This window comes from Rhagoletis pomonella, unplaced genomic scaffold (genome assembly GCF_013731165.1).
Source record: "Rhagoletis pomonella isolate Grant_MI unplaced genomic scaffold, Rhpom_1.0 Rhpom_scaffold_00001, whole genome shotgun sequence".
Taxonomy (NCBI): Eukaryota; Metazoa; Arthropoda; class Insecta; order Diptera; family Tephritidae; genus Rhagoletis; species Rhagoletis pomonella.
In genome coordinates this window covers 80,760,089-80,778,583 of record NW_023458555.1, presented here as the reverse complement: position 1 = coordinate 80,778,583, position 18,495 = coordinate 80,760,089, and the positions used below count along the sequence as shown (strand labels likewise).

The following is an 18,495-nucleotide window of genomic DNA, read 5'->3' as shown; positions in this document are numbered from 1 at the left end:
TTTGTACAAATGCGCACACCCAGCTAATTAGCAGAATATTCTATGGATTCCGTGATAGAGACTGTGTGAAAATATTGCGTTTGGATTATCTTGGAGCATATTATCCAGAGGAGAAGCTCGGCCAAACACTAACATATGTGTAAGTCAAATATAATGTCACCATAGAATCACGTTTTTGTAATAAAATTGCCTTGAAAAGGGCACCAAAGAACAAAACAAGCGCTAAACTAAACAATTTTCGTCTTTTAATTCCCTAAACGCACTTAATTTCTTGCGAAAGGCACAAAGTTGGCAACAGTTATATCGATGTCAAATTTGCTCATATACAAGCATGGACAGAGAGTGAGCACCTGCTTAAAGAGCGTAAGCCACATGCAAACAGCGTTGCCAGGTTGACCTTTTTAACGTCATTTGGACGTTTTTTGTATCCCGTTGACGTTTGGACATTTTTTGTGTAAAAATTTACGTTTTTTAACTTCCCAGTAATTTTTCTTTTTGACGGTAAGGGTCTTGTAAGTAGAACTGATTTTGAATTACTTTCTTAAAAAATCTTTACAAGCTTTGTGTTTTGCAGCAGCTGCTTTGGACACAGATGACTTAAATATGATGCAAACCAAGCGTACGCGCACTTTTTTTTTGGATCTTGGACTAAGGATCCCGTGTTCAAAGGCTGGTTGTGTAAACACTTGAGGTTACGAGGATTATTGTAATGTTTGCAATAGGAATATTAAAAGCCAAATCAGGAAAAGCTGATCTATTGCAACACGCACGCTCGCAAAAGCATCAAAAAAGATGTAGCGGCATAAGAAGTCAGAAAAAACAAGGCGACTTTTTTAAGACTTCATTGAAAATGTAATGAACGCAAAAAAGGCTGAAATATTGCTATGCTCCTTCTTAGTAGAACGTAATTTAGCATTTTCGACAACCGACCCCCTAACCAAATATCTACAAGAAAAAAATAATAATTATAAAAAATCAACGCGATTATTTAGCCCATTCAAACTTGCACATTATTGCCCTGAAATTTAATGCGCTATCAAACTGCATACTTAAAAAAATTCTAAAAAATCTGAATAAAAAGTTCAAAATCTAGCTGAAACATTACAGATTTTTTATAACTTTTGCACAAAGTTTGAAATGTGGATTTATATTTTATTTATTATATAATGAGCTTGGCTTTTATGGAAAAATAATAAACATTTAATAAACAAAAGAGAAACAGCCAAAATCGATCGAAATGTTGATGACTTAATCAGCTGGTCACAAGTATATGTATAAAATGATTTGTATATTAACGATCTCAAACCAGTTTACAATGAATTTCAAATGTGCTCTGTCGCAATGACATTTCAATATACCTTACATACATATCTATGTACCTTTGTATACAATAAAAGTTTAGTAAGACGAATTTTTTGTACATTCATTTGAAAAAGACGTTTTTGGGTAGGAAATGACGTTTTTTCAGACCAAGAGGGACGTTTTCTTATGGCGAAGACCTGGCAACACTGCATGCAAATACATGCGAGAGCGTAACAAAGCGAACGCAAATTCATTCAAACGTAATTGGCACACTAACACAATCACGCTTTCAGCTCGCGTTTACCTGTGGTAAAGATCACATCTGCTCATATACACTCCTCGCCATTTGAATTGCACACCCTTTCAATTCTTAGTATTTACAGTTTTCCGTTTGTTTATTTAATATAAATTGTTTGTAAAAATATCGTCACTACATACGAATAAAGGCGCGCTGGTGTTTTGACGGTGAAAAAAAGCGTTTATTCGTGTCTAGTGACGATATAGCATATTCTATGGGTAAATGCAATTTTAAAATTTTTTACAAACTAAAACTTAAAAGAAAGTTTATTTTCCATCTCTTGGGCAGCATTTTATATGATTTTTTCGTTTTTCTCGAGAGCTGGAAACAGTTCTTAAAAAAGGTCAACATAGGAGTGTGCCATCCTAATGACCTGCAGTGAATAAGTTAATAATATTTTTAGAAAAATTTCTGATATGCAGTTTTGTAGCCCATTCAATTATAATGTAATTAAGTGCAAGTTTGAAGTGACTAAAACAGCCCCGATTTTTCAGATTCATTTATTTTTTATTGACAGTGAAGCGCATTTTATTCCATATAAAAGTTTTATCGAGCATACTTTGTATGAGAGAAAATGCGCAGCACTATCACCAAAAAAATTTTCAAAAATCGCCGCTATTTTACAGACACTTGCAACTTGAACTTTATTGTACCCCTTTTTTGACATTTTTTTAACTCTGTATAAAGTTTTAAAATCGGATGTAATGAATATTAAATAAACAAAATTAAAAGTGTAAATACTAAAGATTAAAAAGTTGAGCTATTCAAATGATGAGGAGTGTATGTGGCATACGTTTGGGAGAGTGAGCCTTTTTACTCCAGAACGCGTGTGCAGTGGCTCTCATTGCGATACGTGTATTAGTAAGATTTGTTGCCCCCTTCCCGTTTGCCCCTGATTTTCCACTGATCAAGCCCGCGAAATGGGCTCGCTTGCCCGTACGGGCAAAAAGCCCATACGGGCAAAAGTGCCCATGTCTGCGTAAAACCATCAAAGCACTCTCTCGCTCTGAGGAGTTATAGTTTTTAACCCTTAATTAGGCGCATAAAGAAAAATCACACAATTAGTCGCATGGGGTCCCCAGTGACCCCAATAAACGTGTTGAAAAAAGTTTTCAAAATAAAGAAAAAAACGAAGTGTGTATTGACTAAAATATTAAAGTACTCTATTATCTTTAACTTAAAAAAAAAAAAAAAAATTTAAAATTTACCTCCCCGAAAAAATGTTTCGTTAGTGGCCGCATGGGGTCAGCACTCAAGCGAGTAGCGACACATATGTACGCGACGATGTTCTAGCCGTGACTAACTAAATAAACCGAAATGTTACGTAAGTGGTCGCATGGGGTCAGGACTTAAAAGAGTAGCGACAAATGCGTACACGCCGATGTTCTGTCAGTGACTTATTTACGTACCCCGCCTGGAGTTAGGAAGCTAGAAAGAGCGCGAGTACTCTCCAAGCAATTTTTGTCCAACTTGAAATGGCCTTGACACCATGCGCCTAATTAAGGGTTAGGGGCACTCCGAGCGATAACGTTATTTACATTCTCTTCACCTCCTCTAACCATCTCACATGTTCGGCTCACTGTGTTGATGGCATCATTTTTATTTCTATCTCACCGAGTTTGAAAATGATGCAAAAAATAATTATCACTCACATTTTTAAAATACAAAACTTGAAACAAGAAACCCGAAAAGCTTTTTTCGCCAACCTTTAAATCCATAAACTGACAATAGAGAAAAAACCGAACCTAGAAAAATTGATGACAAATAGCCAAGCAAGCAATAAACCCAAAAAGTGTTCCACCGTCTCGTCCTCTTCAAGGCAGGATGGGCAAATGGAGTTGTCATTTACGCCTACCGCAGTCAGCTGTTTGTGCCACGTGAAGTGAACAGTCAGCAGTCCAACAAGTTGTATGCAGTCTCGTCTATCAATGGGCGCGTTTCTAAGACGTAACTGTTGCTGAACTGTTGACTGTTTGTATCAGAAACGCACAGTTGAGTAGTTCCGCTCAGCTCAACGGTTGGCAACTTTACGCCACTTTTCCCATCATAAAATTATTTCGCTACATGAAGTCAACAATTTATATAAGTCAAAAATGATGTTTCCCTTGCATCAATTTTCATAGAAAATTCAAATAAAAAAATTATTAGTCTGTAAATTGCTGGCTGCTAATAAAATAAAATACACGTACAAATACATATATCAACAAGTAAGAAAGTCTAAGTTCGGGTGAAGCCGAACATTAAATACCCGGCGCAAGTATTAAATATATGTTTTTTCACCTTTCCGAAAGCTACTGCTAGATGGTAAGCGTTAATTAGCGTCCTTAAATTTCGAAATATTGCAGTTTCAAGCATTTCTGAAATTTACCGTTATATGAAAAGCGGCTGTAATTTTGATCCGATTTCAATAATTTTCAACGTTTTGCTCTTATGTGGCAAGCACATTAAAAATACCGAGTTTGGTACAAATTGGTAGAACGGTTACTTATATACATATATGTGATCATAAGTGGGCGGTACCACGCCCATTTTCCAAATTTTACCATAAACGTATTTCTTGGTAAGGAATTGTTGCAAGCATCAATTTTGAATAAATTAGCTTTAATATTTACTGATTTATCGAAGATTCTGTATTTCTCTAAATTACCGTTATATGGGATGTCAGCGTGGTTATTTACCGATTTTTTAAATTTTCGGTAATTTGGTATGCTGTACCAAGGCCAACGACTGTGCCTACCTTGGATTAACGGAAACCTACATACCAAATTTCGTTGAGATATCTCAATTTTTGCTCGAATTATCGTGTACACGGACGGACGGACAGACGTACAGATGGACGGACAGACAGACATTGCTTAATCGATTTCTCTATTCATTCTGAGCGTTTATGTATACATTTGTCTATATCTATCTCGATTCGTTTTGGCTGTTACAAACAACCGTTATGTGAACAAAATTAATATACCCTTGTGCACAAGTGCGCTCGGGTATAAAAATAAAGTAAGAAAAACTCCATTATAAATCCTGTGCTATCCATATTTTTTGCTTAATATTTTTTTAATTTTGTGCTGTTTTATTTTTAATTTTGCTTGTTTACAAATGTTTTGGCAGTTTATGTGTCATACCGCTCTAAGACGTAACTGTTGAACTCAACAGTTGACAGCATTTCAGCAACAGTTGAGGTAAACAGTTGCGTCTTAGAAACGCGCCCAATGAGAGCAAAAAACGGAGACAGGTAACAAGATCAACGGAAATAAGCTCAATTGACTTTATATTCCACCCTGGTGCGAAATAAAGCCAATTGACATTATTACCTTTTTCAAAAGCGTAATAAAGTCAACAAAAATTTGGAAATAAAGTCATTGACGCTATTTCCCCATTCAAATGGAAATAGCGTCAACAATGCTTAAAGTATATTGATTCATAGAAAATAAATGTTGTTCTTACAATAAACATTGCCCCGTAAGTGTTATTTTTATAAATATGTTGATACCGATTTTTCAACTTCAAAAAATCGCTTTAGGAATTCTCTGAATCTTTTTTATAAGTAGTTTTATTTTTTCTTATTATGTATTAATAACGTCAAACTATTTTCTACTTAGCCTATAAGAATTTTTATTGTATTCACTAGCTAAATAAATAAATAAATAAATAAATAAATATTTACATACCACCGGCGGGCATAGCGAGCCTACTTGCTGTGTCGCCAGCGGCCACACCTCTGATGTGAAGGGAGCGGTTCACAGCGGTTGTAGTACTACCACCAAAGCGACGCTATAGCGCAGGGGTGCCACAGTCCACGAACACTCGGACCTCGAAAGCGGAGAGCGTTAACACTCAAGAAGAGGAAGCCTTGCTACGCTCTCGGGGGGGATGCCAAATGTGCTTGTTCGGCATATACAAGGCGGCGGTCAAAGTCCACGAGAGACTTAGCTGCAAGTCCAACCGGACGAAGGAAGAGGAGGAAAGGTTGGCTTGGACTAGGGGAAAAATGGAGAAAGGCCGGGCGTACTACGCAGCAGGGCCACGATTCACTGCCACGGATCTGGGATTCGCAAACCGGATCGAGGAAGGAATTGCGGCTAAAACGCAGCGGCCTGCTGAAAGCGAGACAGCAAGGCCGGCCAAAAGATCGAGACGCAGAAACGACGCTGCAAAGCCAAACGTCAGCATCGAAAGCGGCGACAACGGCCAGGGAGATAGCCAGAAGACATCTTGTCGTGTCTTGTAGGTTGGTGACCGCAGCTGCATACCGTCCATACCGAAAGGGAAGGTGCTCATACCCCGCACGGAGACTATCCGACCCCGATAAGAACCGTGATCCTTGCAGTGAAGGTTCTTCAGGTAAATCTGCATAAAAGCAAGGTCGCCTCTTCTGAGCTCATCCTCGATTTAGAGAGGATCGGCTACGACGGAGCCAGGAGCCATGAATAGCGTCGGGAAACGTGGTATCTGGACTAAAGTCGCAAACATACTATACGCAAACAGGGTAAGAACAGCTACACAGGTTAATAAAAGTATACACTCTTATATTGATCTTAATTTTTCTTCAGATGACCTGACGGTTGTAGCTGTGAAGGATGGCAAGGATGACACAATACTCCTTGTACCTTGTTACATGCCTCACGACGAGGAGGCGCCACCAAACGAGTTCCGAAGGTTGGTGGGAGAGGCCGAGAACGCGATACGTCCACTCATCATAGGCGCGAATGCCAATGCGCACAACACGGTATGCGAGGGTGCAGATAACAACGAAAGGGTGAGTCTTTACTAAACTTTATATTAACAAGTAATTTAGATATAGCTAACCGGCGTGAGGAATCAACTTATATTGGCCCTACCTCGAAGAACGTCCTTGAAACAACACTCCCCACTAGTGGGGGAATCGGAGTAGAAAACTGGGAGGTGCTTAGTACACCCTCGTTCTCTGACCATAGGTATGTAGGATTTCAGGTAAAATTCTAAGCCCGTACTAAAAGCGAAACTTTCATAAATCCCAAGAATATGAACTGGGAATTGTAAGAAAGGGTAGTGAGGAAAAGTTTAACTAAGTATGGGGTAAGTGACACCCACTCTGAATTGGAGAAATTGGTAGTCACATTTACCAACACTCTAAACAAAGCTTATCGCATCACATGCCTTCCGCTACATGCCATGCGAGGTTCAAAGCGACCTTGGTGGAACCGAGGGCTCGGAGCACTCAGAAGAAATGTTAGAGAACTCTTCAAACTAGCCAAGGTAGCCGATGACGAGTTCTGCTGGATGGAATACAAAGAAGTACTTAAGGAATACAAGAAATAGATTAGCAAATGCAAGCGGCAGTTGTGAAAGAGCTTCTGCGGTGAATTGGAAAAAGAACCGAGGTAGCCAGGCTAAGAAATTGATATCCAAGTACCCGACTACTCCAAGATAACTACGTAAAAAATGTGGAGAGTGGACTGCAAGCAGTAAGGACTCACTGGAAGACCTAGTCAACACACATTTTTCGGGGCGTACAGACAGCATATATCTGGAAAATATAAAAAAATATGCCCTACGAGTCTTTCTGGACATAAGTGGGGCATTTAATAATGTTTCCTATGAGCAGAGATGGGTACTACCACAAACAAGCGTGAGCTAAAAGTGAGAATGTATTAGTGGGTCTAATTCATTTTGCATGCTGTCGCGTTCTCATCATTACGCTCTCGTTTCTATACGTACAGCGATACTTACGCTCTTTTAGCACCTGCTAAGTCTCTGCCAATGCCTGCCTATGAGGCAATAGTGGAAAGCCTAGAAGCAGCCCAGGTAGAGTCTGCCATCCTTCTATGGATAAAAAGCCTGCTGAGCTTCAGTAAGATTAAGGCGGAGTGGAACGAAGCCAGACTGCTCAGACTAGCGCGTAGAGGAACTCCTCAGTGTGGTGTCCTGTCACCACTCCTGTGGCTACTCGTAGGGAATGAGCTTCTGGGAAAATTCGAAGGCAAAGCACCCAGACTAATTGCCTATGCGGACGACATAGCTATAGTTGTTACGGGGAAATTCCTAGACACCATCAGTAACGTAATGGAAAGCGCTCTAAGGGTCGTAGATCGATGGGCGACAACAGCCAACTTAGAAGTAAATGCTTGCAAATCGAAAGCGGTACTGTTCACAAGAAGGTACAAAATGCCCGCGTGGAAGCCCCGAGGCTCACCGTGGTGGATTAATAAATCAGGGATCACACCAAGTACCTGGGAGTAATTTTGGACAGCAAACTGATGTGGAAGTTAAATGTAGAGGAAAGGGTGAAAAAGGCCAGTGGTACCCTTTACGCATGTAAAAGGATGCTAGGTACCACATAGTGCCTATCCCCTGGCCTCATGCATTGGTGTTACACAGCGGTAGTTAAGCAGATATTGCTCTACGGCGCTCTGGTATGGTGGACCGCTGCCAACAAAATCTCGTATAGAAAACCATTGGAGCGATTACAGCGGCTCCCTGCAGTGTGTATAACAGGAGCGCTAAGGACCACTCCAACGGCGGCACTTGAAAGTCTACATGACCAACCACCAATCAACATCGCGGTGGAGAGCACTGCGGTGAAATCTGCCATGAGATTGACGGCCTTAGGTGAATTCTACGCAAGAACTTTCGGGCCCAGCTCGATATGCAGAAGGATGGAGGACAAAATAGACCACATACCACCACGCTTCATCTGGGAAAGAAGGTTTAATGCTACGGTTAAGGAGGGTGGATGGCGCATGAGCACGCGACCCGCCAACGGAACGTACACGGATAGATCTAAAATGGCTGATGGAGTGGGCACCGGAGTATATTGCGCCGAGCTAGACCTCAGGCAACCCTTCAAGCTTCCAGAGTATTGCAGAATTTTCCAGGCGAAAGTCTTCTCTGTAAAAAATATCAGTATATATGTCGATCACATCATATTGCGTCAGAAAATGTCCTTAGAAGCAGGGAAGCAGTAGACAGGGCGACCGAGAGTAAACGGCTGCATATATACTGGGTTCCAGGCCACAAGCGGATTATAGGAAACGAAATAGCTGATGAGATTGCCAAAAGTGCCATCCGTCTTGCTAGCGAACCAGTACAGGAAATTCAAATGTCGCTAAAAACGATCTATAATGAAATTTCCGAAAGAGCTGGGTGCCGGATCAGGGTGAGATGCAACGCATTAGCAACATGCAAAACCACCAAGATCATGTGCAATAGCAGAAAATGAAACACCCATTTCTAGCTTACACGGTCACGTAGGGACTCCAGGATAGTTGTCGTCCCAATGACGGGCCAAGTGATAGAACGATACGAGTACCGAATACAGAATATCGATACTTTTTATGAGTACTGAGTAGTATCGAGAACTCGATACTTTTTCACAAGTACTGAGTAAATATCGCGAATTCCGAAAAGTATCGATGAGTTAACAACCTTTTTAAGTAAATTTTTTTTTAATTACTCAATAAATATTGTAGCGAACTTAACTTCAATGTCCAATATGAATGTTATGAAAATGAACATAAAGCTCATTTACTTCAATACTGTCATAACTCAAAAAACCGAAAACCCGAGAAACACACCTTTAAAGTTTTTAATTCACATATCGCCACCCTCATGCCAGCAGCTTGAATGTGCAAATATATCAGTTTTGAGATACTGGGTTGACTTGGTTAATCTTTGAATTTTCTATGTTATACCAAAACACAAAATACCATTCGTACACGGTAAGTAAATATTTTACAATTTCAATTACATAAATATAGGGCTAAGTCTTGCAAAAAAACTTTCAACCTGGATTTCCCAAAATTTTCATTTTTACACATTCATGTTTATGGCATACGAGCGACGATATGTATACTCCCATACTAATAATTAATACATATTTTGTTATAGTGAGCTACTCGTAATTGACACAGTTATGAAAATTTACACAACCTAGAAGAATATGTTGCGGTCATTTAAACATTGGGTTCGGGTAAAAATGTTTAAAAACGAATACCTTGCCTCCCCTTTGATAATGAATGGCGGAAGAGGATGGTCTTCCGACTCGACAACTTGGCCACTCTCCAGCATAAGGCAGCCGTCGTTAACCCGTGTATTCTACCTTCATTGTGAAATCCAGCCCATTATTCAAGAAAATTTTAATGAAAGAGAGCTTATCTTTCGAATAGAGAATGGGCTTCACCACATTTGCTTCTCGTCTTCTACATTTGCATTTCATTTTCAAAGTAAAGTTATTTATAAACACATGTACGCGTCAAACAATTATAAAATATTTGCTTTTAAAAACTTGGAAGTAAGCTTTTCGCTATAAACATTTAACTTACGCATGTAAAACTAATTTATCGGAAGTTTATTCAAAAAACTCCTTTAGTTCAGATTAAAACTATTAAGGCAGAGACTATTCAATTTACAAATAGGAAGAGGTGAAAAAGCAAAGCAATCTGATTTTTATTTACTTTTTGCTTTGAGAATACTTGGAAGTACGAGTATTATCGATACTTTTTTGCAAATATGAGTACTGGCATCGATACTTTTTTAGAGTATTCTATATGAGTACTAGTATCGATACTTTTCTAAAAAGTTCTATCACTAGACGGGCCACAACCTACTGGCATCCTACGCAAGCAGAATGGGCATTAGTAGCATTGACGCATGCAAGAAGTGCAGGGAGGAAGGCATGAGTGAGAGGTTATAACACCTCCTCTGTTTCTGTCCGGCCTTAAGGCCTGTATGCAGTTCTCAAGAAAAGCAAAAACTCCATACAAAGTGACGTACAAGAAATGCCTAAGAAACTTTCTTAAGTCAAATTTACTTAAACCAGTACGCAGTTCTCAAGGAAAGTCCTACACTTTCTACTACCTTTTTTCTAAAGAAATTTGAAATTTTTGAACAGCGGAACCCTGATTTTGCAGAGAAATATTGACAAAGCATTTATTTCTTGAAGAAAACAGCCGGACCAAAGTTTAAATCGAATAAATATCAGAAATGGAAATCGGCGCAAGCTCGTCCAAGCGGCAGAAACGAATTCTGCACTTTTCGGCAGAAGAAAAACGGAAATTAATTTCCGCAGTGAAGGAGAATGCGAGGATCTGGAGTATTACCGATCCGATGCATTCCAACAAAAATGCGGTGGACCAAGCGTGGAACCGCGTTGGGGTCATGCTTGAAAAGACTGGTAGGTATACATATTCATGATAACATAAACGTTGAACATCTTTACTTATTCAGTGGAGGAATGCAAAGCAGCTTGGGTGAGCTTGCGAGAAAGCTATCGCTACCGGGCGAAGGTTGCCCAAAATAACAGAAGTGGAAGTGCGGGCGGTGAACATCAAAGCGAGCCATCCCTCTGCGAGGACATTGACTGGGAGTCTGCAGAGGAAATTGCGTTCCTGCCCAATGTGTCCCAAAAGAGAAGGTTCAAAAATCTAGTTTTTTAATCAAATTTAAGCATACATATATATTTTATTACTTTTACTTCGAAGACCTTTTACGACAATCGAGGATGTTTTCCAGGAGCAAGACGAAGACGAAGCGACTACCAGCAAATATCCTGGTTCCCAGTATGACTACGTAAGTTTATATATATATATATATATATATATATATATATATATATATATATATACATATATATATATATATACATGAACACATTTTGATCTAATGAGCTATAGTTTATTGACAAAGCCATGAAATTTTAACACAACGTAGAAAATAGGTTACGGTCATATCTGCATAGGAAGTTAACACAAACTATTTTTTGGATTATGGCAGTGTTGGAGTATGGCATCGATTGAAAATTCTTTTGTTGAATTGTTTTTTTCTAGACCACCCACCGACAAAGCGGTCTCGCTTACCTAGCCAACCGCAAACCCAGGAAATTTGGAAAAAGTTTGACGATCTCCTGGAAAAGCAACAGAACGCAGTGAGACTTCGTGGGTTGCAATCGGAGTCGCCATTTCAGCAAGCGTTCACTGGCTTCGAATTTCTACTGAAACTGCTTCCAAAAAACATAGCCGATGAAGCATGTTGCAGCTTCATGCAAACGCTGCTAAACAAGGTTTTAGAAGAAAAAAACAAGGGAAACAATTTGCACCCATAATTTAATTGAATTTAAATTATTTCTTTATTTATTTTAATTAAACAATTTAACTGGTTTCAACTAAATTGAAAAAATCAATCGATCTGGAAACTTAACGTTTTTAAGTGGTTTTATGTATAAAAGGATAAAAGGATTAATAAAAATTTTGCTCATTATCTAACAAAACCATATAAGTAAGTCTAAATTTTCTAACCAAATTTTTATTCAAAATTTGTGGAAAAGTTCTAAGTATGCAGTTTTATAGCCCATTAAATTCTAGCTCAATAAAGTGCAAGTTTCAATTGGCTAAGAATTTCTGTTGATTTGTTTGAAGAAAATAATAAGACCATACACTTTATTCAGCTAATTTAATGGGCTATAAAACTGCATACTTAGAATTTTTCCACAAATTTTGAATAACAATTTGGTAATTTGGACTTATATGGTTTTGTTAGAAATGAGTAAAATTTTTATTAAAAAATAAAACAGTAAACAAACCAAATCAAAATAAGAAAATCTGGTCAAAATATCATGTCCCTATTATTTTTCAAACGGCTCATTCGACGGCTGAATAAAAGATCGACATATATCGGTAGCTAGTTTTGAGAACGCCCTATATCAGAGAGCTTTTCAAGAATGCCTTATTTCAGAATTTGGTTGAAGAATGCCCTATTTTAGGATTCGGTTCAAAAACGTCCGGTCCCAACCTATCTCAAATTCTGAAAAAAGGCGTTCTTGAAAAGCTCTCTGATATAAGGCGATCTCAACTTAGCTTCCGAGATATGTCGATTTTCCACTCAGCCGTCCAATGAGCCGTTTAATTTGAAAGTGACATAAGTCACTTCATACATCTTGTGCTCAAATGACCGGTTACTTGTAACCGAATGCATCTGTAAATCTTTCTATCGTTATAAACTAATGACAAAACCTTTTACCTTTGGTTAATGAGAACGAATAACGGACGCGGCCAGATACAAGTAACACGGCTCGAAACGTCCCATACGATATCGTGTTATTCGTTACGTAAAAACGTATTTCTCGTGGTTTTCGATTCGTGAACGGATGATACGATTCCAACCCAGATCATTAAAGTACAAGAGAGTGACTTAAGCCACTTTAAAAAAAAAACTTCTTACATGTACATACATAAGAAAAATATATTATTTGGTGCTGCTATGAACTACACTTAAAACATTTGAAATAATTAAAGGCATGAAAGGAATAAACAAATGCAGCATCATTCTGCCATGGAACAGCTCCCTCTTCAGAGTTAACGTACTCCTTTAACAAATTGCGTACATATTTCCCATAATCCGAAGATCTTCCACGGCAAAAGTTCGGTTCATTCCGGGTCTCCTCCCAACTTTCATATTCTCCTCTTATCCACTCTCCACCATTACCTTCATACCCAGAGAATGTATCTGGACAATATTCCTGGCGAGCTTTGTTCAACAAGAAATTGTGTAGCAAGCAGCATGATGATACTATTTCCTGAGCACGATCCGGAAAGCAAAATAAGATTTTTCGTAAACAAAGCCATTTCGTGCTCAAAATCCCAAAAGCATTCTCAATGCATCTTCGAGCTCGGCTCAAACGATAATTAAATATGCGCTCTTCTTTTGTCATCGATTTTTTAGAGAATGGTTTTATAATCCGCTTGTTCAACGGGAAGGCGTCATCTGCAACGATGAAATGCGGCACTTTCTTCCCGTTAATAATAGTATCAGCAGGGAATGGCAACTGGTCGTTTAGTATTCTAGAGCCAAATGTAGAGTTTTTGAAAATATTGGCATGCCCTTCACTACCGTAAGCGCCTACATCTATATAGGTAAACTTGTAAAAAGCGTCGCACGTAGCCAAAAGAACAATGGAGTTAAAGCCCTGAATGGAGAAGAAAATATAAGTTTTTTTTTTTTTTGAACAACAGTCGAGTTACATGCATATATATAATATACATATACATATATTAGACTGCATCACAGAAAAAAGTTGCGGTTTTTCCGCCAGGATTACAAAATTTATAATATTTTAAGACGTCCGCCTAAATATTTCGGAAAAATATTAAGATTTAAGTGAGCTGGACCGATTTGAAAATACATCAAAAAATGGAGTTTTTTATGAATAAAAATAGTTTCTTAAAGAACCTTTTGAAAAAAGTCCCCTCAGATGACAAAACAGATTAAGCTTCAAAAATCTGCATACAAATATTTAAAAATCTTTCCAACGGAATCGTAAGAATGAGATTTTTGATGCTGTTTTTTTAATTTTTTCAAAGATTGATTTACAAAGAACTTGAATAACTGGGCCAAAACTATTCTTATTTGGACTTTTGGGATCTCGATAGAAAGGTATTTTCACACTGTTTTTATTTCTGTCCAAAAAAGAGTCATTCGTGTCCCTTTTTTTTCAAATACCAACACATCTTAATTCAATTTTGAATGACGTTCGTTCATCCTACCGTTCTCTTTCATCCTTTTCATGAGTTTATTATCAAAGAAATAAAAACGGGGAGAAAATACCTTTCCAATGACACCTCTTAAGTCTACATCGGAAGAGCTTAGGCTCAGTTATTCAAGGTTTTCTTATACCAATCTTTGAAAAAAGTTAAATACAGCATCAAAAATCTCATCATTACGATTCCGTTTAAATTTTTTTGTTACATTTTTTAAAAATATGTTCATTCAAATTTTTTAAGCTTAGACCGTTTTTTCAGCTGAGCGGGACTGGAAATTCTTCACGGCTGTTACTGAGGGCGCCTTCACTGCACTACCCATACCAACCGACGTTCATGTAGGTGAACGTAAGTTCCACAGGGTTGTCACCGCTGCTGCAGCTCGCTTTATCCCAGCAGGATGTATTAAGGATCCACGTCCGAATTTTCCTGCCGAAGCAGCTGTTCTAGCTGATGAGCGCGACAACCTTCGTCAGGCCGATCCCGGAAATCCCCGTATTAGGGATCTCAATTTGGAGATTCGGCAACTTGTGAACGGGAGTAGCGCACCAAACGGAGGTCCTCAACCTGTATGTGGCTACTCTCGTCATTCCAGACATCTGGAAAATGGGGAGAGTGGTCCCACTGCTCAAACCGCGGAAACCAGCCAACAAAGGCGAGTCCTATCGCCCGATAACTCTCCTTTCCCCGGCAGCGAAGACACTCGAGGCCCTGCTTCTCCCGTACTTTACGAACCACCTGACCCCAGCGAAGCATCTACATGGGTTCCGTAAAGTGCATAGCACAACAACAGAACTTAACGCCATAAACACTTAGATAACTCGTGGCCTAAACCGAAATCACCCCTGTGAGAGAACTATTCTAGTAGCGTTGGACCTGCCCAACGCGTCCGACACTGTCAGTCATTCAACGCTACTGGAAGATATAGAGGCCTCCTCACTCCCACAGGGACTCAAACAGTGGTCGGCGAATTACCTGAGTGGTCGACACTCGTCAGTAATTTTCAGAGACAAAAGTAGCAAGCCACGTAAAATTAAACAAGGGGTACCACAGGGTGGTGTCCTGTCCCTGCTACTGTTTAATTATTACATCTCAAAACTTCCTCAGCCACCAAAGGGTGTTAATATAGTCTCGTATGCTGACGATTATTCGATCATGGCGTCTGGGAATGGAATTGATGATTTGTGCTCGAAAGTAAACGGTTACCTCTCCGAACTTTCTCGCTTCTTCACTGCAAGGAGCCTTGCCCTATCCCCTGCGAAATCCTCGGCAACCCTTTTTACCTCACCACCTGGACGAAAGAGGTCAGACTGTCACGTTGATGGCGTAACAATACCGACGGTGAGTAACCCGAAAATCCTCGGAGTCACCTTCGACAGTCTGCTCTCCTTCTCGGCGCATACAACCGCAATTGTCAACAAAGTACAGAGCCGCAACAATGTTCTCAAGTCGCTGGCCGGCAGCACTTGGGGCAAAGATAAAGAAACGTTGTTGGCAACATACAAGGCAATTGATTGGCCGGCCGGTTCTAAACTACGCAGCGCCCGTATGGTCGCCGGGGACTAGCAGGATGCAGTGGATGAAGCTACAGACCTGCCAAAACACGGCATTACGAACTCCGACAGGATGCCTCCTGATGACGCCTCAGCACCACATTCATGACGAGGCGCAGATGCTCCCAGTAAAGGAGCATAACATAATGCTCTGCAAGCAGTTCCTTGCTGGGAGCCACAGACGTGGCCATCGCAGCGGACAACTGCTCGCGGAAGAGCCGTCGCCACGGCACGTCAGGAGGCATCTTTACGAACTGACGTACGAAGTCCAGAGGTTTATCAAACAACCTCTGGACCCGTCAACCTACCGACAGGCCCTGAACGGCATTCACAGGGAATCAGTCTCAAGTTATGTAGACTCCTGCCCTGTGAATGCCGTTCTAGGCACACAAGCACCGGACGTGGACGGGACGGAACTTTGTCTGCCTCGGGAGACCCGCACTACAATAGCCCAACTTCGCTCTGGCTATTGCAGCAGGCTCAACTCCTACTTGAGCACAATCAACGAGGATGTGCCCAACCAATGCCCGGCATGTGGAGAGTTGCCACATGACTCCCGGCACCTCTTCACATGCCCTGAGAACTCCACTCAGCTAACGCCCCTGTCCCTATGGACAGCCCCTGTGGAAGCAGCACACTTCCTGGGCCTCCCCCTAGCTGAAATTGACGACAACGTTGATAGATGAACCGCCCTGCAACTACATATATATCGCTAGCTTATGGGAAAGAGTTGCTAAGTCCATTTTTACAAATTTCACAGAAGAGGAAAACTTCTCATAGTAATTTTTATCAAGTTTTTTGCAAAACTTTGGATACAGCATTTTTCGTATTTAAATCAGAGCGAAAATCCATACGATCAGAAGGATTCGAGGTAGAAAATTTTGCGATAGCGAACTATACACAAGAAAATGAATTTATTCATGCAGTGATCTAGTATATTTATATGTACAGGTGTTAGTTACTTGCCTTGTAATTGAAGAAAATACTTCCACTTTTCGGGGGCTCTCTAATGGCGATATGTTTTCCATCGATAGCTCCAACGCAGTTTGGAAAATTCCATTTTTCTTTATAACCATTCGCAACTGCAGACTTGGTTTGCTCATTACATTCCGGTACTTGGCTCTTCAAAGCTTTGCAGATAGCTTGACTTACGTGCGATACTATGTGACCAAAATGCTGCTTACTAATTCTGTAGAAGGAAGCTATATGTCTACACAAATCTCCCGTTGCAAAGTACCTGTCGATATAACAAATTACTTGTAAGATAGGACTCATAATTTAACCTACACATGTACTCTAAAACCATTTCCAGTTTGGCTTTTTCACAAATGAAATCATCCGGCTTGGTATTTCGCTTGCGCAGCAAAAATTAAAGTAGTATCTCATATAGCAGTCATACGAAAATTCTCGTTGAAAAGACTAGCTGAGCTCTTTAAGTTCTCGAAATCAGTCTTGAACCGACCCTTTGAGTTCCTTTCCCGGAGGTACGGGCCGCCGCTAAGCTAAGAAAATTTAATGTTTGAAAGGGCAATAATGTCAATGGATTTTGTTTCGCTTTTGAAAAGGTAATAACGTCAATTAACTTTATTTCGCACCGAATATAAATTTTGTAAATGCGTGAAATTCTGACTTTTTTGCGTTTTGGGTTTCGTTTCGGCTTTTAACCATAACATTTTAGCAGCGAATTACCGTACCATAAAAGGAAAACTATGTTGTGAAAGAAGTGCAATTTTTCTAATTTTTTCTATAGCAATTTACTACAAAAGGCATAGTAATGAAAAAACCGAACATTAGAGTTATTCACTGTATGTTTGAACATATTAAAAGTATTTTAAAATTATTCGAGCGTGGTATACGTAATATAACATAAGTTATTAAATTAAAATCAATATAAAAAGGCGTTACAATTTTGGTATTGAATATTAATTTTGTACATATGTATTTATATTCGTGAAATAAATAACGAAAATCATTTAGTTTCGCTATCGCCGTTTATAAAATAAAAGTTTGTATCATATTGGTTCAAAAGATTTTAAAAATCTTTCTTTAAACATAGTTTGTAGATTGCGAGGGTTGGCTTTTCAAAACGGCTGCTTTAAACTAAGATTAGCCAATCAAATGCCAGTCAGCTGTTAATTTTAAATTCAGTTTATGTAATCTAAGTTACTTAAGTTGTTATTAAGTTGCTTAGTTACATCCCTCATTTGATAAACATTAAGCAAAAAATAAGTACATATTTATGTAATATACACAAATATAAACTGCTTTAATAAACCCAGAGCATAACTTTTTGTCTTGTGCGTTTTTACAAAATAGTATAATTGTTTTATTAGATGGGACTCTGTAAAGGGACCTTGCACCAAATTCACAACATGAAACTTGAAGTAAAATTATATCACAAAACATTTTAATTCGGACTTCATAAATATTAGTAGAACTTCTATTTGTGTGAAAAATAAATGAGGGTTCAAGGAGGTTGGATGCTTGTAGGTCATGTAGCTTCGATTGCCTGTAATTTAACGTTACTCGACAAGTCTATTCCAATCGCCCCTCCCCAAATAAAATCCTGTATACGCCACTGACTTTCATTATCAACATCAGCCACATCATCACTTTTTTAGGTAATTTTTTATATGATAATGAATACGAATATTGAATATTGTAATAATTTTATTCTTAAACAATTATCTACATGTATTTGTTAAGCTTAGAAAGTAATTTAGAATATATAACATTTAATAAAAATAATCATCATATTCGCTTGCGTCATTGTCATCACTATCAACATCTTCATCATCGCTATAAGGCTGCATAATTAACACCTGTTGTG

At 39.1% G+C, this 18,495-nt stretch overlaps 1 protein-coding gene across 1 annotated transcript; it reads right to left on the bottom strand.

The window, feature by feature from the left end:
* Positions 1-12,833: 12,833 nt before the first annotated feature.
* LOC118733588 (putative nuclease HARBI1) lies at positions 12,834-17,081 on the bottom strand. Its single transcript, XM_036463041.1, has 2 exons — positions 16,632-17,081; positions 12,834-13,541 (listed from the first exon to the last, which is right to left on the bottom strand). Exons 1-2 carry the CDS (start codon positions 16,938-16,940, stop codon positions 12,834-12,836), a joined length of 1,017 nt encoding a protein of 338 aa, XP_036318934.1. The 5' UTR covers positions 16,941-17,081.
* Positions 17,082-18,495: the final 1,414 nt, after the last annotated feature.